Source organism: Phytophthora sojae, assembly GCF_000149755.1.
Source record: "Phytophthora sojae unplaced genomic scaffold PHYSOscaffold_8, whole genome shotgun sequence".
Classification (NCBI taxonomy): Eukaryota; Oomycota; class Peronosporomycetes; order Peronosporales; family Peronosporaceae; genus Phytophthora; species Phytophthora sojae.
In genome coordinates, this window is record NW_009258122.1 from 399,921 (window position 1) to 423,355 (window position 23,435).

The 23,435-nt window shown below is 56.4% G+C and overlaps 8 protein-coding genes across 8 annotated transcripts; 4 read left to right on the plus strand and 4 right to left on the minus strand.

Annotated features, from left to right (window-relative positions):
• Positions 1-4,556: 4,556 nt before the first annotated feature.
• Positions 4,557-6,191, plus strand: PHYSODRAFT_520922 (hypothetical protein; the record flags this gene model as incomplete). The annotated part of the gene is made up of 1 exon (XM_009534907.1): positions 4,557-6,191. One exon carries the CDS (start codon positions 4,557-4,559, stop codon positions 6,189-6,191), a length of 1,635 nt encoding a protein of 544 aa, XP_009533202.1.
• A 208-nt stretch (positions 6,192-6,399) lies between these two features.
• On the minus strand, positions 6,400-7,917 carry PHYSODRAFT_337270 (hypothetical protein; the record flags this gene model as incomplete). Its single annotated transcript, XM_009534908.1, has 1 exon — positions 6,400-7,917. The coding sequence occupies one exon, from the start codon at positions 7,915-7,917 to the stop codon at positions 6,400-6,402; it is 1,518 nt and encodes a 505-aa protein (XP_009533203.1).
• Positions 7,918-8,673: 756 nt separating this feature from the next.
• PHYSODRAFT_519712 (hypothetical protein) lies at positions 8,674-10,284 on the minus strand (the record flags this gene model as incomplete). The annotated part of the gene is made up of 2 exons (XM_009534909.1): positions 8,674-9,361; positions 9,410-10,284. The coding sequence occupies 2 exons, from the start codon at positions 10,282-10,284 to the stop codon at positions 8,674-8,676; spliced, it is 1,563 nt and encodes a 520-aa protein (XP_009533204.1).
• Positions 10,285-11,090: 806 nt separating this feature from the next.
• Positions 11,091-12,620, minus strand: PHYSODRAFT_518409 (hypothetical protein; the record flags this gene model as incomplete). The annotated part of the gene is made up of 2 exons (XM_009534910.1): positions 11,091-11,729; positions 11,841-12,620. 2 exons carry the CDS (start codon positions 12,618-12,620, stop codon positions 11,091-11,093), a joined length of 1,419 nt encoding a protein of 472 aa, XP_009533205.1.
• A 698-nt stretch (positions 12,621-13,318) lies between these two features.
• On the plus strand, positions 13,319-14,394 carry PHYSODRAFT_304336 (hypothetical protein; the record flags this gene model as incomplete). Its single annotated transcript, XM_009534911.1, has 3 exons — positions 13,319-13,540; positions 13,627-13,967; positions 14,046-14,394. 3 exons carry the CDS (start codon positions 13,319-13,321, stop codon positions 14,392-14,394), a joined length of 912 nt encoding a protein of 303 aa, XP_009533206.1.
• Positions 14,395-14,423: 29 nt separating this feature from the next.
• Positions 14,424-15,264, minus strand: PHYSODRAFT_355265 (hypothetical protein). Its single transcript, XM_009534912.1, has one exon. The coding sequence runs from the start codon at positions 15,212-15,214 to the stop codon at positions 14,537-14,539; it is 678 nt and encodes a 225-aa protein (XP_009533207.1). The 5' UTR covers positions 15,215-15,264; the 3' UTR covers positions 14,424-14,536.
• A 1,419-nt stretch (positions 15,265-16,683) lies between these two features.
• PHYSODRAFT_520681 (hypothetical protein) lies at positions 16,684-17,599 on the plus strand (the record flags this gene model as incomplete). Its single annotated transcript, XM_009534913.1, has 2 exons — positions 16,684-17,317; positions 17,394-17,599. The coding sequence occupies 2 exons, from the start codon at positions 16,684-16,686 to the stop codon at positions 17,597-17,599; spliced, it is 840 nt and encodes a 279-aa protein (XP_009533208.1).
• Positions 17,600-17,927: 328 nt separating this feature from the next.
• On the plus strand, positions 17,928-23,327 carry PHYSODRAFT_520549 (hypothetical protein; the record flags this gene model as incomplete). The annotated part of the gene is made up of 3 exons (XM_009534914.1): positions 17,928-21,564; positions 21,670-21,940; positions 22,091-23,327. The coding sequence occupies 3 exons, from the start codon at positions 17,928-17,930 to the stop codon at positions 23,325-23,327; spliced, it is 5,145 nt and encodes a 1,714-aa protein (XP_009533209.1).
• Positions 23,328-23,435: the final 108 nt, after the last annotated feature.

The window sequence follows — 23,435 nt, forward strand, 5'->3', positions numbered from 1 at the left end:
CGGGGCATTTCATGGCTTGCTCAAACTAAATTTATAAGTAGATGCCATCTGAATATCGCCGTCCACCGTGGTGAAAACGACGCGATCCAAACATTATCGATGATCTTATCGTCCTCTAGACCCTTATAAATCACTCTCCTCTTTTCCAAATAATGTGTGTGACTTGTATTGCTGCGTAAGTAATATCAATATGACGTATTGTGTCTTTCACGTATTTTGGCGGGTGAGCTGTTAATTCAGGCGGAATTAGAGTCATAAAAGGGTGATCAACGCTTATTTAGTGCTAATTATGCCTACGATTGTCCCTAACATCCGCGATCAGCATTTGAGAGCTAATCGACGGAGATACGAACAGAATGGCATGGATTGGCGGATAGGAAACCGCCAATCGCTCTGTTTCCGCCTATTAATAACGAAGGCTGGATTAGCTTATTCCGCCTTGAGTCGGCCTCACCATCGCCACTCCTAATTCGGCCACGGAGGGACGACCCGGAATTAACATGGGAATTAGCTAACTCGGGGCATAATTAAGGTCGATAACGGATTAGAGTTATGCCAGAATTATCACGGCAGAATAAGTGAAAGGCACAATAATTTTTATTCGGTATATTGCTATTGGAATTGTTCGCCTGCGTCACGATCACTGCCAGCTACCACTGCAACTGCCCTACTGTCAATGCCACCGCTACTGCAACCGCTATTAGTTACTGACTTTGAAACTGATATTGTTATCGCTATTTCTGTTACTATCTTTTTTTTGCTCACCCCACGATCAGGAAGAAAACTGTTAAGGTCTACAGTACTCCATGGTGCGTGCGTTGTTGCAACCCAGTATAATGTCATCCAACGAGGCTTCTTCGCGAGCCGCACCTAGTAAAATACCTCTATTTTTACGAACTACATCTGCAATTTACACGTTACTGCAGTTATAAAGTACGCGGTGCAAATTGGCGCTAATTTCGCTGCGCCATGCGTTCATATTGCTTTACTTGGGTTCTTGCTGCAGCAAACATCACGCCCATCTAATCGAGGGTGTGAATTAAACCGCACATTTTGTTTTGCTTAAGTTTTATTTCAAATCCAAAACCACGTCAAAAGCATCGCTGCGCTGATTTATACCGGTAATACCATGAGATTTTGGATACTCTAGTTCATATTAAAATGTACCGAATGTATTAAACTGATGGTCTGACAAGAAATGACGCTGGCTCTAAGCTATCCGCTACTGGGAAATCTCAGATGTCAAGCCCAGCGGGGCGCTGAAACCATGGCATCCTGAAAAAGGTTTCGTCAGTGACCACGTCCGCGACGGCTTTGATCTGAGTTCACAGCTGTGTCGGCACGGCAAGATCGCAACGAACTCACAAGAATCAGGGCTATCATCTATCAAGCGTCCACGCATGGGTATCAACTTGCCAACCACGCGGAAGATTTTTAAATGGGTCTTATGCAGAACAGGTCTTAGATTTGATCAGAGGGTACTTTTTCTATGATCTCGTGATTGGCTCACATTCACCATGTTTTGATCGCAAGAGCCGACACTACGACAGTTGCCGAGCCTCCGCGCAGTGGCTGCCACGGCACCGGCAAGCATCCTCGACATGCCAGCTCCTCGGCGATGTCGAGCCTTCCAGCCCTAACCGTCCAGCACGTCATGGAGTGAGCCCCCTCTCCAGCTACCGGCAACCACAGCGAGTTCTGTGAGCTGGGAGATGCAGGTGCAGCTGCAGCAGCAGCAATAGCAGCCGGTGGCGCACCTACGGAAAGCGCGCGCGGCCTCCGCGGGCTCGTCACCGGAAAAGTCGCCGTTGGACACGAGACGGCGGATGCATTTCAAGGAGGAGGAGGGCGCAGGCACGCCCACCGTGCATCGCGCCCGACTGACCACGCACCCTGTGATCAAAAGTTCCTGCGCGCGGCGGAGCCCATCTCGAGGCTGTTGATGCCACCCGAGCCAGTGGGCACCGCCAGCGCTGTGATGGTGTGCATGCTGTGGTAGGGGGATCCCAGGCGCAGGAGGCAAATGGCGCCCAACCGAGTTTCGCTGCATGAGCGACTTCATCGGCGAGTGCTGCGCTCTAGATCTGCGTCCCCCTTCGACGGCCGACCGGGAGGTGGCCTACTGCTTCGCCACCCACCTCGGAAGGAAACATGGGGGTCCAACTGCTTCGCTTGAAGCTCGAATCCAGTCCCGCCATGCGCTACGCCGTTGTCTACAGTGACTAAAGACGAGAAGAATGAGGGAACCAAGTCAAGATGGAGGCCTGCGCTCCCGCGTCTGCAGAATCGATTTCGAGAACTTAACGATGACAGCAGACTCAAGTCCGCTCCACGCTTCGTGCTGCTCGTCGTGTGTACAAGTTCTTCGGCGAGGATACGGATAGCGACGCGTTGGTGGGCAAGGCTCCGCTCCCCGTAGCTCACACAGACGTTCGAGCTGTTTATAATGAGCGATGGCAAAGAGAGCGACATTGTAGTAAAGATCAAGTTTCGCCGCACCCTGATCCAAGTAGAAGGATAATAAAGTTTGCATACTACGTAGTTTTCGTATCGACACGAATACAATTGCTTTGAAGTTCGAAGTTCGAACGCTATGTATTGCTCCGAAGTTATGCAAATTTATGCGTCTTTGACAGCTTCTTCAGCAGCGTTGTGCACTTCGGGTACCAGGTTGTACTTTACTGTGCCTCAGTAAAGCAATTGGATATCCTAGTTACTGGGCTTACACGTATTGGTACCCTGTACTGTAGACTTGGTGTTGTTTCCCAAGATTCTTTTACATTCTAGTACACCATACCAACGTAGAGAATGTCCAGCATGTGAAGTTACCGCCAATGCATTTTGCTGTGGCTAGAATCTCAAAAGAGCGGCATAACATTGTAACTAAGGACGCAGGTATTACATGGACAAACTTACAGTTAGAAGTGGCTAGCAGCGATAGTGAGACATCGGGGATTGCCACTGCATAACGTCTGCTCATTCAGAGTAGCCACTCACATGGAACACCTTATCTACAACAAACCTGGCCAATGCTTAGTAGGACAGATAGATGAACGGAGCATGGAGAAGAATTGTCGTGCCATGTTCCACTGCTGTGGCTGTTTCGTTCAGGTCTTCCGATTCGGTCTCATAATCAGCATGTTCAAATCCTAGACCTGATCTGCATAAGAACCAAAATAAAGGCAACCAACCACGCTTGGTGGGATGCTAGCGGCATGTCACGATAGCAATGCAAGTTTCCCTACCTTTACGGTCCCATCAGCATCGTTCCAGTGCGGCCGACTATGATAGAACTTTAAGCTGGCTCCAGTCGTATCGCTTACAGTCAATGCACTCACACCCGGACTGTGTTGCACAACCTGAAGGCTATCCTAGTGTGGTGGGACCGAGCTTCTGGAGTTCATGCCATGTATCCTCTCCTGTTGTACTTTCGTTCTTTTTGGTGTGCAGGCACGTTTGGCGCCCAGCGGAGTTCAGCGCAACGCGGTACAATATGGTAATGAGGTAACCACGGTTGCGCTGATGTCGCTCAGGGAGGTAGGACTTGTGCGCTCACTCCTTCATAAGGAGCTGGCACAGATATTGTTGATCGTCGTCGTTTGGATGTTATTGTTGTAAAATCCTTGAATTCGCTGAGCACGTATGGATGGCGTGGGTCGATTTTCTGGAATTTCGTACGGTGCGATGCACTGAGAACCACAGCCCAACAGGATGAATGGACTTTTTTGCATAACAAGCTGTCGAATATGTTTGCGGATAAAACTTCTGCTGTCTGCAACAATTTGCACTTGTCTGCATCTGTTTGCCCGGCATATTGCTGCACGGAAACCTGGTTGCATTGTCCATGAATGTGGCGACGAACAAAGATTTGTCGGCATACCGCGTATTTGCGTGACGGTTTGCGTCTGTACAACGCGAAGTTTCTTGAAAATTCATGTATTAGAAGTCCCTCCATGCACCAGTCGGTGGTGCCCGGAGAGCTGCTGTATTGGACGTCTATACATGAACTGTATTAGACGAATCATAGTGTACAGTACAGCTGTCTACTGCTCAGTCGCTCACTTTTCAGAGCAGCGGAGGTGGCGGATCGATGCCTGCAGTTACTCAGAGCCGCCCGGTTAAAGTGCACCAGGTCACAACGCTGCGAATGAACTTCATTATGAAGCGCTTCCTTTCATGTCCAGTTTTTGGTGCGTGGCTCGGTTGATCGATCCGGCGATCCTCCAAAGATCCGTCATCCAAGCACTCGTTGTTTCCTTCCAGCAGTTGTTTCGCAAAATCAGTTACAGTTTCTGTACGTACATCCGAGGTGCGAGCGCTTGACAACAGCTCAGCTCAGAAAACACAGCATCGAGTCGTGGATTACCGGTAGAACATCACACAACCCTGAGGCATGAACTTGTGATAGGGCAACCGGTTGACTGCACAACTGTTGTGTAGTCCAGTCGGTCGTTCACTTTTCAATCGCGTTGAGAGCGCAACAACCCCAACTGTGCCACGTAGAACTCAGCCGCGGTTGCGCACAGCTACGAATAGTGGGGCCACGTTGCGATAACATGGAGTTCACGCCGTCGACGAGCAGTGCCAGCCATGTCTGGGTGGTGCCGACGCCTGTCGTCTCCGAGAGGGCAGCCCCGCCAGTCCAGCCAGTCCCAAGCAACTCGACGATCAAACCGACCTGGAGGCTGTACGCCAACGTGCTGGTGGCGACACTGCAGCCCTTCCAGTATGGTTGGTCCACTTCACAGATGAACAACTCGATCTTCAACAACGAAGCGGACTGCAACGCAAGACCCATCGCGCCCGGAACCTGCCTCATGTTCCCCGGCCACACCAAGACGCAGTGGACAATCGCCGTCAGTTCCTGGATCGTCGGCGGTATGCTCGGCAGTCTCGTTACGGGCCGTATCTCCAACAAGTTCGGTCGAAAACCCACCATGATGGCCAACTGCCTCTTCATGATGGCAGGAGCTCTCATCCAGGCCAGCGCAGACGACATTTGGATCTTCATTGTTGGCCGCGTGTTCGCAGGTATTGCTGCCGGAGCCTCGACCGCCGTGATCCCCGGATTCATTGGTGAGATCTCTCCGCCGCACCTCCGCAGCAAATTAGGAGTGTGTTTCCAGATCTCCATCACTCTCGGTCACCTGTTCGTTGCGATCACGTTTTTCTTTGCCAGCACAAGCACTGGGTGGAGATTTATTGCGGCGTTCCCCACCGTCTTGGCGTTCCTGTTTCTGGTGCTTGCCCCTTTCGTGCTCGTGGAAAGCCCCTCGTGGCTGATAACGATGAACCAGCAACTCATGGCCGAGCGCGAGCTGGCGCGCTTGTACGGCACCGAGAATGTCTTCCTTGCCAAGACGTGGATTAAAACCCAGGAGGAGCCGGCTCCACGAACGGGCCCCGGGAGTGAGTACGTCGCGCAGGACATGAGAATGTCCATGGCTCTGATGGCGCCCGATCCGCCCAAGGCCCGCAGCTTCGCCCAGCCTGAGCCTCGGGGTTTCGCCCAGCTCTTCTCCTCAATGCTCATCCGGCAGCTACTGACGGCCATCGGTGTGGCTGGAGCCCAGCAACTCACGGGTGTCAACGCCGTCTTCTTCTACTCGTCCAGCCTCTTCAAGCAAGCCGGACTCACGGACGGCCGCATCGGTGTCTTGATGGTCAACTTCGTCAACGTGCTGCCGACTCTGTTCTGCGGCATGTTATCGGCCAAGCTGGGCAACCGCAAACTCGTCTTGATCGGCTTTGCCGGCATGTTCCTCAGCGCGGTGGGCATCACGGTGTCGCTTACTGCCAGTTTGCCGGCGCTGGCCATTGTGTTCACAGCACTGTACGTGACCACGTTTGGATCCAGTCTCGGGCCGCTCGCGTGGGGAATCATGGCCGACTTGTTCCCGGACGACGTTCGAGCCATGGGCTGCTCGATTTGCGTGGGTGCCAGTTGGCTGTGCAGTCTGTCGATTGGTCTGGGCTACCCGTACATCGCTGCTGCCTTCAACAACTACAGCTTCGTGCCCTTCATGTGCACAGTCACGTTGGCCTTCCTCTTCGTGCACTCGTTCGTGCCGGAGACGTATGGCAAGACCATCCAGGAGATCCAGGACGAGTTCGAAGTGCGGCGACTCAAGAAGACCGCCGATAAGGACTGGCGGCTGTCGCGCAACAGTCAAATTGCAGTACTCGGGTAATATGAACTAGACTAGAGTAAGATAAATAACTATTCTGCGGTATTTAAACACTGAAGCTAAGCTCTACCTAGTAGATACTTTTTGTTTGTTTGTTGCATCGGTTGTGTGTGAGGACTCCAAGCGTATCTTTGAAGTTCCAATTGTTTTGATTTACATGGTATCTACAGAGGCTGACCCCCGTTGGTCTTTGCTGCAGTGGACGGACACTTTAGCTGGAGATGTCGGGCTTCTTCTGATAGCCACGCGAATGAAACGTGGCCTGAATCTCCTCCGTCGTCTTGCCAGCGGTCTCTGGGATCCAGAAGTGCGTGAACAGGAAGAACGCGGCCGTGGTCGCCATGAACGGCACGAACTTGTACGAGTCCAGCGCGTCCGAAATGTACGGGAAGAAGACGCCGATGAGCAAGTTGCAGACCCAGTTGATGAAGATGCACATGGAGACGGCGGTCGCGCGCACCGAGTCCGTGAACAGCGCCGCTGTGATGGGCCAGATGAGCGGGCCGACACTCGCGGAGAACGAGGCCACGAATGTGCCCGTGAAGACGATGGAGAGAGCTTGCGCCGACAACGCCAGCGAGATGGTAATGCTCGTGGCACTGATAAACATGCCCGCCAGCCCACAGAGCAGCAGCTTTCGGTTGCCAAAGCGCTCGGACAACCGCGCCACCATCATCGTGGGAATGAGCATCAGCACGTAGACGATGACACCGCCCACGCGGCCGTCGGAGATCCCTGCATCTGTGAAGATGTCGGACGAGTAGTAGCACACTGCGTTCACACCCGTAAGCTGCTGCGCGGCCGATACTCCCAGCGCCACAAGGAGCTGACGGATAAAGAGCGGGGACACGAGCTGTGAGAGCACGCTGCCACCACGCTGCTGGTCCTCGGACTGGGGCTCGGACTCAAGGTCGGTAGTGGCGCTTGGCTCCATCCACGAAAGCGCCAGCTGCACGTATTCGTGGCCGTAGAGTCTGGCGATCTCCTGCTCCGCGCGCTCACGGTCGCCCTTCTCCAGCAGCCACGCGGGACTCTCCACCAGTGCAAACGGCGCGAGCGCCAAGAAGAAGCCCGCGTTCAGTACGGGGGAGGCGGCGATGTACCTCCAGCCGCTGCTCGTGTCCAGGAAGAAGAAGAAGACGGTCACCACCAAGATGCCGCCTGTGAGCGATACCTGCATGAAGGTGCCGTACGAGTTGCGGCGGCTCGGAGGCGAAATCTCGCTGATGTAGCCGCCCACCATGCCCGTGGCGCAGCCCGAGGCCACGCCGGCCACGATGCGGCCCACCATGAAGGCGGAGATGCTCGACGTGCTGGCCTGGATCACTGCGCCGGCCAGCATGATGAGCGCGTTGGCCAGCAGGACCTTCTTGCGGCCGTAGCGCTCCGAGATGGCTCCGCACGCGAGACTGCCGATCATGCCGCCGACGATCCACGCGTTGACCACGAGGGTCCACTCGGTCTTGGAGTGGCCCGGGAACATGAGGCACGTGCCGTCCGCTACGGGCCGCGCGTTGCAGTCGTCCTCGTTGTTGAAGGCCGTGAGATTGAGCTGGCCGACGGACCAGCCGAACTGGAACGGGAGCAGTAGCAGCACCCAGAGACTGCTCCAGAAGGTCGACGACAGCGGCACCGACTTGTCCGTGGGGCCATCACTTGCCTTGGGCGTGCGCACCTCGACGTACGGCGAGTCTTGGGCGCTGGGCTCAGGGAGCGCGTCGACGGCCATTGAGTCGATCTGGTGTGGTGATGGGAAGTTCTAAAGTGAACGAGGTCATTGCACCGGCACGCTCTGCTGCAAGTTGCAGCTCGACCACCCGCGCCACGGGCCACACAGACATGCGGTCACGCCTTTTTTGTCGGATCGCCGCGCAGGGACGGGGGCTGCTAGTCGCGCACGCACTCGCAGCCTTACTGTGGCGAGCAGCGCGGCGATAAGGAGATCACGCAGGCACATTGGCCGTGTTGTTGAGATGAGGTGACGTCCACCGAGGCCGTGGGGAGGAGCATTTTGCCAGTGCGAGCTTCGTCTACATGGTACACGTCACCGGCATGGCTCGCATTCAAAAAAGGCAACTTCAAGTTGCAGTCTGCGCGCCACCCGATGCGTCGACAGGTGCAACGCCTGTCCGAATCGTACGGAGCCTCGTTCTCGGCTCAACTTGGCCGTCAAGTGCCTTGCAGGTTGCTCTGACCCGCTCAGACCAAGACAGCAGACAGATGCACAAATTCACTGCACGCCGAGTCGTATTCGCCAACGAGGTGATCATTTCCGCAAGTTTTTCGGCTCCAAAATCCTCAGATCGGTGAATGCGAGGCTCGAGAATCTCGAGCCTCGCATTCTCTCGAGTCGAGATGCATGTTCAACTGGTTGGTATGTATACAACCGAAACACCTTCGCGACTTCAAGCTGCACTGCAGCGACAATTATTATCTTACATATTTTTAACCACTTGACCACATCTAACTCAACATGCAAACGGTTCTACCCTAGCACAGGGATCTGGCTGCCGCCCGACATGCGCCACTGAGGCTGAGGCTTCTTCTTCTTCTTCGACCACTTGGCGCTGAATTCGTCCTGGATCTCTTGGATCGTCTTGCCGTACGTGTCGGGCACGATGGAGAAGAAGAAGAGGAACGACAGCGTGATGGTGTACATGAAGGGCACGAAGCTGAAGTTGCCCAGCGCCGCGGCCAGGTACGGGTACACCAGTCCGATCGTGAGGCTGCAGAGCCAACTGACACCCACGCAAATCGAGCAGCCCACGGCTCGAACGTCGTCCGGGAACATGTCAGCCATAACGCCCCAGGCCAGCGGCCCGAGACTCGCACCGAAGGTGGTCACGTACAGTGCCACGAACACAATGGATGGAGCAGACATGCTCATCACCAGCGTCACTGTGATACCTACAGCACTCAGCAGCATGCCGAAAAAGCCATAGAGGATGAGTTTGCGGTTACCTACACGGGCCGCGAGCATGCCGCACACCAAGGTCGGCAGCACGTTGACGAAGTTGACCAGCAAGACGCCAATGCGGCCGTCCGTGACTCCAGCTTGCTTGAAGATGCTGGACGAGTAGAAGAAGACGGCGTTGACACCCGTGAGTTGCTGCGCTCCAGCGACACCGATAGCCGTCAGTAGCTGTCGAATTAGCGCCGCCGAGAACAGCTTTCTCAGACTGCCGCCGCTCGCTTGAGGGGCTTCCGGGGAGATGATGGACATGCCCAAGTCCTGAAGTCTCACGCTGCCTTCGCGCTCGCGCTTGGACTCGACGTCGTCCTGCTTGATCCACTTCTTCGCAGCGTACACGTTTTCCGCGCCGAACAAGCGCGTCAACTCCTGCTCTGCGCGCTCCGGCTGCCCCACCATCAGCAGCCACGCCGGACTCTCCACGAGTACGACCGGGGCCAACACCAGAAACAGCGTCGCCAACACGATCGGAAATCCCGCAATGTACCTCCATCCAGTACTCGTGCTAGCGAAGAAGAAGGTGATCGCAACGAACAGGTGGCCCAGCGTAATGGAGATCTGGAAACACACGCCCAGGCGACTACGAAGGTGTGGCGGACAGATCTCACCGATGAATCCGGGGATCACGGCCGTGGAGCCTCCAGCCGCGATACCTGCGAACACGCGGCCAACCGTGAAGATGGAAATGTTGCCGGCTGTGGCCTGCACGGCCGCACCTGCGATCATGAAGAGGCAGTTGGCCATCATGGTCGGCTTGCGACCGAACTTGTTGGAGATACGGCCCGTAACGAGACTGCCGAGCATACCGCCGACGATCCAGGAACTGACGGCGATGGTCCACTGCGTCTTGGTGTGGCCAGGGAACATGAGGCAAGTTCCGGGTGCGATGGGTCTTGCGTTGCAGTCCGCTTCGTTGTTGAAGATCGAGTTGTTCATTTGGGAGGTAGACCAACCGAACTGCAGCGCCTGTAGGACCGCTACCAGGATGTTGGCGTACAATCTCCAGGTTGGCTGCAGAACGGTCTCTTCCTCGACTTGTGGAGCGGGCATCATGACCATGGGCGTCGGGGCGACCCAGACGTACCCACTCCGGGTCGTGCTGATCATGGACGCCGAGAAGTCCATGGCGCTCTGCGTGTGTGGCTACTGTAGTTGGGAAATTGACTTGTGGCGTAGTTTCAGGGTGGATGAAGTGTACCGGTACTGTAGCTTTGGCCTTCGGCTGTTGGGAGTGCCTCCGGCTGTTGCAATTGTAGAAGTGAGCTCCCTCCGACGTCGCTAAAGCGCATGGCCTGCTTTTTCGAGCCTCTGACTGTCTTACAGCGCTTTGACACTTTGTGAACATTACCAACCTCTTTTTGTGCCTTTAGACAGTCCTCCGTCAATCACTTCAAAAACTAATTTATTACCAACACACAGGCAGAAATATGGAAGTGAGCTAGACGCAGCTGTGGCCAATGTCTACTATCCATTCATGGACGCCAAGGGCGCTGAGGCACATGTATAAGCGAGTGGGGTTTGCGTACTACGACACGCAGATAACTAGGATGGGACTTCCGTATCGGAACGCCAGGCTCGTGTTGGTTGGCGGCACGCATCTTGAATAGCGACGAGCGACGCCTCCGTATCTCGATTTTTTGGTGGAGCAATTGAGCCATTTTGCTTCACAGGAGCAGTTGTGATTCACACCGAGCAGTGCAGGAGAGACGTATCCAGCGGCGGTCTCCATGATTATGACCACCACTCTGTAGAAAAGCTTCTGAATAGCCTGGTGGAGCTCTTCTCGACAGGACAATGAAGCATCTATACACTTGTAACGTGCGTCTACGTTGAGGCGGTATCAATGTAGTATCTGGGCTCCACCGACAATAACGCGATATTTGTTGCGAGACTCGCTTACTCTACACTTCGACACTATGCTACTCTACATCTTAATCCCTGGTTTTTGCGTTGAACTCGTTCTGAATCTCCTGTATCGTCTTCCCGGACGTGTCCGGCACGAACATGTGCACAAAGAGGAAGGAGAGTGCAACGGTACACATGAACGGCGTGAAGCTGAAGTTGACTAAAACCGCAGCGATGTACGGGTAGCTGAGCCCCACCGTGAGGTTAGACAGCCAGCTACACCCCACGCAGACCGAAGTCCCCATAGCTCGAGCGTCATCCGGGAACAAGTCGGCCATGACCACCCACGCAAGCGAACCGAGACTTGAGCCGAATGAAGTCACGTACGTCGCTGTGAACACGATGGCGAGGGCTGGTAGGCTAGCGACGAGCGATATCGTGATGCCCACTGCGCTGATGAACATCCCCGTCAATCCACAGAGAATGAGCTTGCGATTACCGAGGCGCGCCGCTAGAACCCCGCAGAACATGGTCGGCAACACATTGACGAAGTTGACAGCCACGATACCAATACGGTCGTCCGAGATGCCAGCCTGCTCAAAGAGCGTGGACGAGTAGAAGAAGACGGCGTTGATCCCTGTGAGTTGTTGAGCCCCTGCCATGCCTATAGCAGTCAGTAGTTGTCGAATGAGCCTCGGTGAGAACAGCTCGACCAAATTGCACGACTTCGGGGTGTCCGTAGAGGCTGTGGAGCTCTGGTGCAAGTCGGAGTCGTTGCAGGAGGTGTCACGTGGAGCTTTTTGTTGGTACTTGATCCACGTCTTCGCTATATGCACATTATCTTCGCCATAGAGTCGTCCAAGCTCACGTTCCGCAAGTTGAGTCTTGCCTGTCGTCAGCAGCCACGCGGGGCTTTCGACGATCACGAAAGGCGCCAATGTCAAGAACAACATCGCCAGCACAACGGGGAACCCCGCGATATAACGCCAGCCACTGCTCGTGTCGGCGAAGAAGAAGGCGATGGCTACAAGCAGGTTGCCGATGGTGATAGCGATCTGAAAGCCCACGCCGAGACTGTTGCGGAGGTTGGGAGGCGAAATCTCGCTGATGAATCCGGGGATGACGGCCGTGGCTCCACCTGAAGCGATGCCCGAGACGACACGCCCACCAATGAACATCCACACACTCGAGGCACTCGCTTGCACCACTGCCCCTGCAATCATGAAGACGCAGTTGGACATCATGATGCACCTGCGGCCAAATCTGTTGGAAATCCGCCCGCAAGCGAGAGCGCCGGTCATTCCACCGAGGATCCAGGCACTGACGGCGATGGTCCACTGTGCCTTCGTGTGTCCTGGGAACATGAGGCATGTAGCGGGGGCGACAGGTCTTGCGTTGCATTCGTCTTCGGCGTTGAACGTCGTGAGGTTCAATTGCGAGGTCGACCATCCGTACTGCAGAGGCTGCAGTAGTGCCACCAACACGTTGGCGTAGAGCACCCAACGTGGTCGAATCGGAGCATGGGGATCCGGCACCCTGGACGCAGTCTTCGGTGTAGGGGCTAGTTGAACGTAGTCGCTGGTGATACTACTCGGGGACGACGGCGTCCAAGTCATCGTCCCTGACGCCACTCGAGTGAAGATCGGTGAATTGAGTTCTGCGTGACTGGAGCCATCGTGTCATGTCATGGCAGAGGCATCCAAAGTGCTCGTTAGGCTCCGAACGTTCCTCGATTTCATCGGAGACAGGCCTCACAGCGACGATGGCGAAACAACACCAAATCGTGACGGGAAGTTCGTAGCAGTTGCGTCCAGGAATCAACAACGAGACCAGAGGCAAAGGAGGAAGTCGTCAAGCAACCCCACCCCCCCAACGTACTCAAGAACATCAGCCACGTCCGCGTTGACATCAGCCAATACAGTGTGCACTACCCATGTATGCACGACGCGAGAAGCAGCACCACTCACAGTGGTGCTGCTTCTCACAGTGGTGCTGGCTTTGCTATTCCGCGATCCGCATCCTGGTCGTTGGGGCCAGCGATCTCTCGAATTGAGATTACGGACCGTAGGGCACCGTACAGTATTATAATTTACGGGTGCCTGCAGCCATCGCCCAGACGCGATCCAGCGTCAGTTCCCAGCATCTTTGCGCTCCATATGTGCCCAAGAAATTGAAGGTGCGTGCCTTCGATCAGGATCCCGTTTCCAAAACTCAGATTACGCTACGAATATTACAGAAGCCAATTTTAACCTGAATTTTGTACTTAAAAGTAAAAAAATCGTGAAAGGGAATCAGACGAAAAGTATCAGGCAGGATGCCGCACGGGGAGACAGCAGCAGCAGCGCAGGCCGGCGGCGAGCAGGCCGCCGAAAGCGGCACCTGCGCGTACACGAACTCGAGTGCCCAGAGCGCAGCCGGCGGCTCCAAGGTGGCGGTGGTGGGCGCCGGCTTCCTGGGCAAGTGCATCGCCATCGACCTGTCACTGCTGGGCGTGCAAGTGCTCGTGTGCGATACGAACCCGCAGACCGGCGACGCGGTTAGTTTCGATCTCAATATCAGCTAGGTGAAGTTCTTAACTGAAGGCGGTGGCACGTTATGTGTTGTTATGTTATGATGTTGCAGTTGTCCTCCTACGCGTACGAGCTGCTGCACCCGCTGCTGTACCTGGGCTACGTGACCAAGAGCATGCTGACGCAGGCATGCGGCAACATCACGGTCGTCTCGGACGTGGCTCAGTGTGCCGATGCTGTCATTGTTATCGAAGCGGTGAGAAGGGAGTGCCACTTGAGGAGGACGAAAGTGTCCTCCTGTGGCAGTTACAAGGCTGATGAAGTTTTGGTTGCCCTACAGATTCCAGAGAACTTGGAGGCCAAGGTGAAGCTCTTCAAGACGCTCGAGCAGCACTGCTCAGCCTCGACCATCCTGGCCACCAACACGATCGAGCTCCCCATCGACTCGATTCAGTACGTGCTACTTACTATGCATCTCTGTTGGTTGCTGCTGCTTGATGACATTTGACTGTTGTCTTTTGCCACGTCTAGGATGCACCTGCAGCACCCGGACCGCTTCTTGGGCATGCGCTTCTTCTACCCATGCGTGCTGATGTCTCCGGTTGAGCTCACCACGGGCACATCAACGTCGCAGCGCACGGTCGACCGCATCGTAGCGTTCCTGCAGCGGCTGGAGAAGCTGCCGCACCGCGGACCGACCAAGCGAGTGCTCACCAGCCAGGAAGCGAGCGCCTTCCAGTTCGACACGGCTGTGCGTGGCAACTTTTACCACGGTTTGCTCGAGCCCAAGCGCTCGACGTCCTTGGACGACATCATCACCCCTCAACCCGGTCCGCCGCTTGTCGGACCCAACTTCAACGCTGATACGACGTCACTTTAGCTTCTCCAAACACCGGTATCCATCGTATGCATAAGAACCACTATCAAATGTTTGAATGTATTGAAGAGTTAACAGCACTCCCGCTGCAGCGAGTCAAATGCTTCAAGCTGCTACAAGGACAATTGATCTGGGCTGTGAGTGCTTACGGGTTGGCCTTGGTCTTGAGACCGAGGCTGGAGAGGAACTGGTCGAGCGGCTCGTGGATCTCGTCGTGGAGCGGCACGGCCTTCATGCGCTGCAGCCAGGCCGAGACCTTGGGGTACTTGGAGAAGTCGAAGATGCCCATGAGCTCGATCTGCACGAACTCGCAGTACGCGGCGATGTCAGCCACCGTGGCGTGGTCCGTCTCGGCCACGAAGTCCTTGACCAGGAACTTCTCGAGCAGCTCCGCGAGCTTGGTGAGCAGCGCGGGCGTGTCCTTGACCAGCACGGCCTCCTCGGGCGTGGCCGCGTTCTGCTTGGTGTGCATGAGCGGCACCAGCACCTTGGGCGTGATGAGGCGCGCGTTCGTGTGGTGCCAGTGCAGGTACTGGTTCACCTTGGCGTGGGCCCGCGCGTCTGCCGGGTACAGGTCGGTCCAGCCGAGCTTCTCGGCCAGGTACACGAGGATGGCGTTGCCCTCGAAGAGCGAGAAGTCGCCGTCCTGCAGCACGGGGATGAAGCCGTTCGGGTTGAGCGCCAGGAACTCGGGCGACGAGAAGGCCGCGCTGCCGAAGTCCATGGCCACGAACTCGTGCTCCTGCTTCTTGAGGCGCAGCGCCCACTCGGCGGCGCGGCTCGGCTGGCTGATGAGGTTGGCGTACAGCTTGAGCGACGACATGGTGGGGCTGTTGGTCTGGGGTGTGTGTGCGAGATAGGGGACTTGTGCGCTTGGAGGCGGATTGAGGAATGACGTTGGGGGACTGCCGCCGCTGGGCGGAGACTTCGATCCTTCGACGGATTGGCCTCAATTGGGACGGTTAAACCGGGTCACTCATACGCGTTGAAGCGGAGTCAGGCGTGGCGCATAAACCGAAGGCGCCCACCATCTCCGACCCCAAGCAGCATGGAGCGCGGCCGTGCCCGGTGTTGTGCAGCCTTCAGCTGGTGCTCGAGTCCAAAGTATGAACTGCTTGGCCCGGCTTGGCCTGGTCGCGTGTTTCGACTGAGCAGCAGCCAGGATGTTGACTTACTGGGCGGTGACACATCAGCTCGGCCATAGCTGCTGTACCGCCGCAACTGGGATGGATATCCACTGCCGTGACGCAGCCAGGGGCGCGAGAGCTGCCACGGAGCTGTGAAGTGACGTCAACTCGAGGACTTCGGAGCGGTGCAGGGCGTCAAATGCCCAGCATGCGCTTTCTGTTGGACTTGTGCACCAACGCGCATGGCAGCGAAGAGGGAAGCAAGTCACATTGGATGCAGGCGAACCCAAAGCTGACTGGGACATGATCTCGGCGATTGGCTTGGTCTGGGCGAAATGGGGCCTTGTCTTCACCGGCGGATCCGTTCAGCGGCAAGTACCGGCCGCGCTCAGCTTGATATCGATCTCCACAGCGCTGTGCCGAGCAACACGAAGCTTGCCACCTTTGTCTTAGTCGACTGGTTCGTGCTCTGCTTGGCCTCCGATCCGTCTGAAACAAAACTGAGCTCCGACGCAGGACGCAACGACGTGGAGTGGTGGGTGCTGCACAAGCTGCGACGAAGGCTGAGGATGCGACTCAGCCCAAGACAATGCTGCCACTGGGCTGGGCTGCTCCGAGCAAGCAATGTTCGAGCTGATGGCCGGAGGGAGTCGCCGACTTCAAGTCGGGGCGACCGCAAGAACTGCACGCATCGGTTGATGAGGACGTTGCCATATCGATCTCTCTCGCTGAGGTCTGCACTGCAGACTTAAACGTGCCCGCAGTGGGCATCGAGCTCCATTTACATCCGGATGACTCATGGGCAAAATGGCATGGTGCGCGTCCCGCATTGGTGTGCTTGGAGTCAACCAAGTTCAACGTCGCCGCGTCGTGCGTGGAGCGCACGACGCCTCTCATTGGCCAAACGAATTCCGCAAGATCATCTAACACAGCCGGTTTATCGCAGTCAATATTCGTAAATGCAGACATCAGTTCCCATAGGTATATCATTTCTCTCAGCAGCCGTTCAAAAGCCTGCACCGCTTTCCGTCCCGCATTTGTTTAGTCGCTCCACTGAGCCAATAAGCCAATAAGCCGCCAAGCCATGCCGCTGTTCGGCAAGAAGAAGAGCAGGTCTTCCTCCTCGTCCTCCTCCTCGGGCACCCTGGACTTCTCCGAGTTGAGGATGGGCAAAGCCGTGGGCGCCGGCCGCTCGGGCTCCACCTTCAGCGCGCACTGGAACGGCCGCGTCGTGGCGGCCAAGGTCGTGGACCTGTCGGCCGCCGCCAAGAGCAAGAGCGGCGGCGACGCGCTGGCCAAGGAGCTGCTGCGCGAGTTCCGCCGCGAGGAGGAGGTGGCCAGCGCGCTGCGCCACCCCAACATCGTGCAGTTCCTGGGCTCGGCCAGCGCGCCGCCGCGCTACTGCCTCGTGTTCGAGTTCATGGAGGGCGGCACGCTGGCCGAGGTGCTGCGCCGCAACAGGAAGGCGCCGCTCGACTTCTTCCGGCTGGCCAGCGACATGGCGCAGGGCATGAGCTACCTGCACGAGCACTCGGTCATGCACCGCGACCTCAAGAGCAGCAACGTGCTGCTGGACGCGCAGGGCACGGCCAAGATCTCCGACTTCGGGCTCAGCTGCGTCATGGAGCTGGGCCGCTCGGCCGACCTCACGGCCGAGACGGGCACCTACGGCTGGATGGCGCCCGAAGTCATCCGTCACGAGCCGTACTCCAGCAAGGCCGACGTGTACAGCTTCGCCGTCGTGCTCTGGGAGCTGCTGGCCAAGGACGTGCCGTTCAAGGGCCAGACGCCCATGCAGAGTGAGTGTTGCTGGCAGCCGAATACTTGTGATTCTTTTTATCTATTTACTGAAGATTTATCATGCTTTTACTGTAGCTGCGATGGCGGTGGCGGAGCAGCGGATGCGGCCGGCGTTGCCTCGTCAGACGCCGCCCAAGATCGCCGAGCTGATCGAGCACTGCTGGAATCAGGACCCGACGCGGCGCCCGGACTTCAGCTCCATCCTCAAGGTGCTGCCCTTCGTCAAGCAGTCGCTGAGCAAGACGGACTTCAAGAACGCGGGGATACTCTACACCGTGTGAGGTCTTCCTTGGCTGGATCCCACTTGTACATATGCTCCCCCATTTTGTTTTTCCTTTAGGCTATGACTCCAGGTATGCAACTGCATGTTCATATGCGTCTGTGGACTGCTAGCATCTCGTCGGACAGAGCTCACCACGACTCTAGATGTCGCTCGGGCAGCAAGCAAGGACCCTGGAAATATATCGATCGCTCCACTCCACTCCACTGCACTTCAACGCGGCGCCTTCCGGATAGACCGTCCGCCTTCGTTAGCCCCAGGACTATTCAAAGCTCGTCCGCCGGGATACGCGACGCTTGACTAACTCGGTGTCTTCACAGGGAGGAAGCATGGCAGATCAAGGCTGGGGAGGGGGAGACTACAGCAATTACTGGGGCGCCGACTCCTACGGCGCTGATGGAAGCGCTGACGCCGCTGCATCTGGAAACTACTACGGACAAGAAGGCCAAGGAGGTTTCGTCGACGCAGGATACGACCCAAACGAGTACTGGCGAGTGGATGCAGACGTGTATCCGATCTTCTTGGAGCTTGCACCCGGCGCTCAAGGCGAGAGTGTGGACCTCAGTGAGCTGCCTGAGCTGTGTCGTCGGGTGGGGCGTCCGCTGCAAGGCGAACATGAGCAGTTTCGCCTCATGCAGGAGCTGGATACGACGAACGCCATGATAATCATGCGGCACGACTTCGTGAGCTGGTTGCTGAGCGAGATCCACTCGCAAGAGCGGTCTCGCGCTGAAGCGGAGCCTCGTCAAGTCCCGGTGGCAACCCCAGCATGGGAAGAAGTGGTTCAAGAGGTTCCGGAGGTCGACCTGATGCTTGGCAGCAAGCCCACCGTGTATTATTGTAATACGCTCTCGGGTGAGAGTATTTGGGACCTTCCAAGTCTCATACGCTGCCTGTGGAGTCACCTGGAGGCTCAGGAAGCCGCCCAGCAAGAAGCGCGGGTGTCTCAAGACGGTGTTCCCGGGTTTGTTCGCTCTCGCCGCAGTGATGACAAGAGCAGCGAGGACTCCTGTGAAATGGTGCAGCAGCTGCGTGAGCTATTCGTCAAGTACGATGACGATAAGTCTGGGTACTTGGACGCCGCCGAGTTTGAGGACCTGTGCGTTCGTGTGGGGCAGACGGTCAACGGGCATGAAGGATTGTTTGCGCTCATGCAGGAGGTGGATCCCTACAGCGTGCCCATTGTTTCGCCGGATCTGTTGGAGCAACACCCTGTTGTATCGTGGGACGCGCTACGGCACTACTGGGTAATAAATGCACCGTTCCAGCGGCGAACCAGACTCGGCGAAGCTCGGTTCTCATCTTGGGAACGCGTTGATGTGCTCCATAAGCGCGCCACTCCTGTTTTATTCCGTCACACGACAACACTGCAGGAGCGATGGGGTCATCCAGCCATGGAGCAACGAGTAGCGGATCGGCTGAATCATCTCTTCCCCAGCAGCAAGCTGGATTGGGCACAAAAGGTTGACCTTTTCATCGATGTTCAATGGCAACAGCAGCAGCAAGGAGTCGTAGCTAGTGAACGCGCTGAGAAGCGTCAGTGGAGCTTGGAGGCTTGTTGGCGGGTACTTACACAGCTTAACCATCCTATGACTCGACGGCAGCATGTGCAGCACGTTATGCAGCAACTCCAGACGCGGTTTGGCGGATCCACGATAGCTGATGAGGGTGAAGACGCAATTGTGTTGGATGAAGCAGCCATGCGCGCGTGGCTGCTGTACTGCACGAAGAAGATTGAGATGAACGGGTGGGAGGAGGCTTTCGATGCCGAAGGGCAGACTTACTACTATCACGAGGTGGACGGGACGACACAATGGGATCCTCCTCAGCTTCAGACGCAGATGGCTAATATGCTTAGCAAGCTTGGAGGTGGCCAGTCGAACCTGCCAGCCGATGAGCAGATAGCGCGTGTTTTCCGTCAGTACGATGCCGACGAGAGTGGTGGGATGACACTGGACGAGTTCCAGCACTTCTATCGAGCTCTATTGGGGCGCGGTGGTGCTTCAGGTGGGGCCGTGAGTGATGCGCAGATTCGACAGGTGTTTAACGTGCTGGATGCTAGTGGGGATGGCGCTGTCACGCTCGAGGAGTTCCAGTTCTGGTGGAAGACGAAGCTCCAGCTCGAAGTCAAAGAGGCAAACGAGGTCGAGACCATCACACGCGAGCAGCGCCGCCGCGAGATTTGCCTCGAGTTTCTTGGTAATGCAGACGCAATCGTGCTCTCGTCGTCAACCAACAAGAGGAAAGACGACGCCGCAGACCCCCCACGTCCTCAAGAGTCGGAAGAGTGCTTCGAGTCCAACGTGCTGCCTCGGCTCGTGGCACTTCTGGGCGACTTCCCATTGCGCGGCCTTGCGTACCGTCGAGCACTGAATGAACTCGTGACAAACCCCATGGAGCAGCTAGTCTCGCTCGAGCGCTTTCTCGTCTGGTACGATCGCTTCGAAACTGCTGAGCGCGAGAAGGTGGAGCTTCAGCGAGCCAAACAGCGGGCGCAGGCTGAGCTTCGCGCTCAGCAAGAGGCACAAGCTGCGGCTCGAGAGAAGCAGCGCCGTCGTCGCAAACAGATGCGCACGCTGAATGTTATGAACGAGCATGCAGCGGCGATGACAGAGCACGAGGCCCAACAGCAACGTGAGAAGAAGATCGCTGTTCTCTTCAAGACTTTCGACACTGATGGTTCCGGTCTTCTGGATGAGAGCGAGTTGTTGCAGCTTACGAAAGCGCTAGGCCACGAGATGGATGCAGCACAGGTGAGCCGCATGATGAAGGTCATGGACTCCAGTGGAGACGGCCGCATCAATCTGGAAGAGTTCTTGGCCTTCTGGAAGGCGTTCGAGCATCGACGCCCTGCAGCGGTAGACGCTGCGATACTGAACCAAACTCGTCGCGATGCTGTGTCCGAGCCAGCAGCAGCGGGAGAAGCAGTGCCGCCGCCGCAGCACCTGACTACGAAAGATGCCGTGGCCTCCTTAGCTGTGAGTCTGGAGATGGTCAAGGACAGAGCACTCAAGCTAACGCTCGCTGATCTGAAGGGCTTCCTGACCGACTGGAGAGATGACTTGGTGGAGAAACGCATCGAGCAACAGGCAGCGCTGGACGAGGCCGAGGCACTTCAGAAGTGGCGCGAGCTGCACGCGTTCGTACCGACAAGAAAGCGTGTGTATGGGCCCAAGCGCCTAGACGTGACCTGGATTGAGCCGGAGGTGGTGGACTGTGTCGCAGCCATAATCGCCGATGTAGGGCTGCGCTTTGACCCACCTTTGAAGCCTGATGCAGCGCAGCGGATCCAGGCACTGGTCAGGGGCCACTTGGCTCGAAAGCGCGTGCATCAGCTCGTCCGTACTCGATTCGAGCAGCATATCGATCCGCAGACCCGGCTATTCTACTTCACTGACAACCTCACAGGCCAAGTCCTCCTCACCCGCCCGCTTTACACGACGAGCACGTCGTCTATTGCTCCTTTGGAGCGTGATGACTGCACCACCAAGGCGGAAAGGTACCAATTTGACAAGCGGTTGGCCGAGCTCCGAGCGAAGAAGCGCTTCTACGATCAGGTGTGCTTGCCGGCGCTCTCATCCACACGCGGAAGCAACCCTGGCGATGTAACGCGGTCTCACAAGAGCAAAACTGCTTATAAGCACCGTCCGATGCTGGCATCCAGCGCATTTTACATGCTCGACGTGGCCACATTCGTCCAGCAACGCCTGATGGGGAATATTTGGACGCATCTGCGCTCGCCACAGCCTGACTTGGTGCTGGTAGAGCTTATTGCTCGACGTCGTCGTCGCCAGTTGATGCAGCGTGGCCGCGATGCGGCAGAAAACTTACCGCTTCATTACGCAGTGCGGCATGCGCAGTTCACCGTGGCTGTTGTGCGCGCTATCGTCCATGGTTATCCTGAAGCACTTGGGGAGTGCGATGCCTTCGGCATGACGCCGTTGCACATTGCGTTCCGCGAGCGACGTTCGGATATCAAGCTGCTGGAGCTGCTCGCACGAAGACCGCCACGCTTGAACCACCCAGTCAAGTCGAAGCACTCGCTTGGAAACAAGCCGCGCAAGCCAGCAGACCGCTTGAATACTGCTGTATGGGGGCGGCAAACGGTCTGTGGGGACACGCCGCTGCATGCTGCTATCCTTCATCGCGCCTCTGTTGGTGTACTGCAGTGGGCTTTGCGGGCAGCAGCGGACGAGTTGAAGTCATCGCTGCCGAAATTGTACAACGAGCGTGGCGAGTCTGCTTTCCACTCGTGCATTACTCAACAACAGCAGCGGCAAACATCCGAGCTGCTAGAAGGCTGCGACTTCTCGTCGTCTCGAGCACGAACTGCGGTCATGCTGTTCTTCAAGCACTTTGACAAGGTTGTACTGTGCTCAACGCCAACCAAGCAAGGTGATCTGCCGCTGCACCTCGCTATGGATGCATTCGAGGAGCTGAAGCAGCGACTGACAGAAACCTCGCCGCTGACACTCGAGAGTGGCGACGGAAGTATCCCTGCCGACATCGGGGCAGGCTGGTTTTGGCTTGTGGATTTGCTCCTAACGCATTACCCTGTAGCCGTCTTGACACCTAAGCGTAGCAACGGGCTCTTGCCGGTGCACCTCGCGATCAAGTACGGATTCCCAGAGAATTTGACGGTCGAGATTTTCACTCTGACCGCTGAAGCCTTGCAGAACTCCAACAAGGGCAAAGATAATGCCGAAGGGCCCCTGATGATAGCTACAACGATTGCCGGGACTCGAACGACGTTGCTGCAGTACGCGATCCTTCACCAACCGCGCGCGACCGACTTGCTCTTGCTATTGATTGATCGCATGCCGAAATGCTGTGCAACGAGTTCTCTCTCGACAGGCGACCTCCCTATCCACACAGCTGCAGCAGGAAGAGGACTCAGTCTGGAGGTGCTGCATAGGCTGCTTGAAGTGTATAACGAAGGCTGTCGGACGTACAATGGAAAGCGGTGTTTACCACTGCACATGGCGCTAATAAATGACCCTGGAAGGCTTGACAAGGCACTGGCGCTGTTGAAACATTGCCAAGAGATGATACTGGCGGATACCGAAGAGCGCCGAGGCTTGCGTGCTCTTTTGATGGCTGCGAACACGAAGGCACCTGATTACCGAGTCCTGTTGGCACTGTTAGACGTCGCGCCAAGCCGCAAGCTGACAGCCGCCACTAGCAAAAAGAAGCCCCAAAGTCAACGTGTTACACCGCTGTACGCACTATCACTACGACGCTGCACTCCAGAGATCACGAACCAAGACGTTGCCAAGCTTTGTCATGACAAATTCGAGGATCTTGAGGACGAAGAGGCGTACTTCCTTGCGATGGCCAAAGCAAAACTCCGCAAGCAGCACTATAACCCGACGCCAAACTGGAGCTTCGCCAAGATCCTTCAGCTTGTCGAGCGCAATCCACTGGACGAGGCGGCAATTCAGCGATCACTGCATGCAACCAACGAGAAGCTTCGGGCGATGCTCGAAGCAGAACAGCAGAACTCCAGCAACAACCAGGAGGACAACCGCAGGGGTTACGGCATCGTCGTCGACACTGTCACGCTTGACAGCGACCTCATGCTCGTGCGTACCGTGCACCAGATCATGTACGAGTTTCCATCCAACCCTCGACTTCAACTCCTTGGCCAGGCCATCCTTAGCAAACTTCTGCCGTCCGCGTACGTGCGAGCTGCATACAAGTCAAAGATCGACCCGTACTTCAACCTGTAGCTACTAGCATTGGAGTTCACGGGCTGTGCGTTGCACTTCGTCCAGCGTTAACTGCGCAGACTGCACCGCAGCACTGGCATTTCCATACGCGCAGTCCAGTCTGCATAC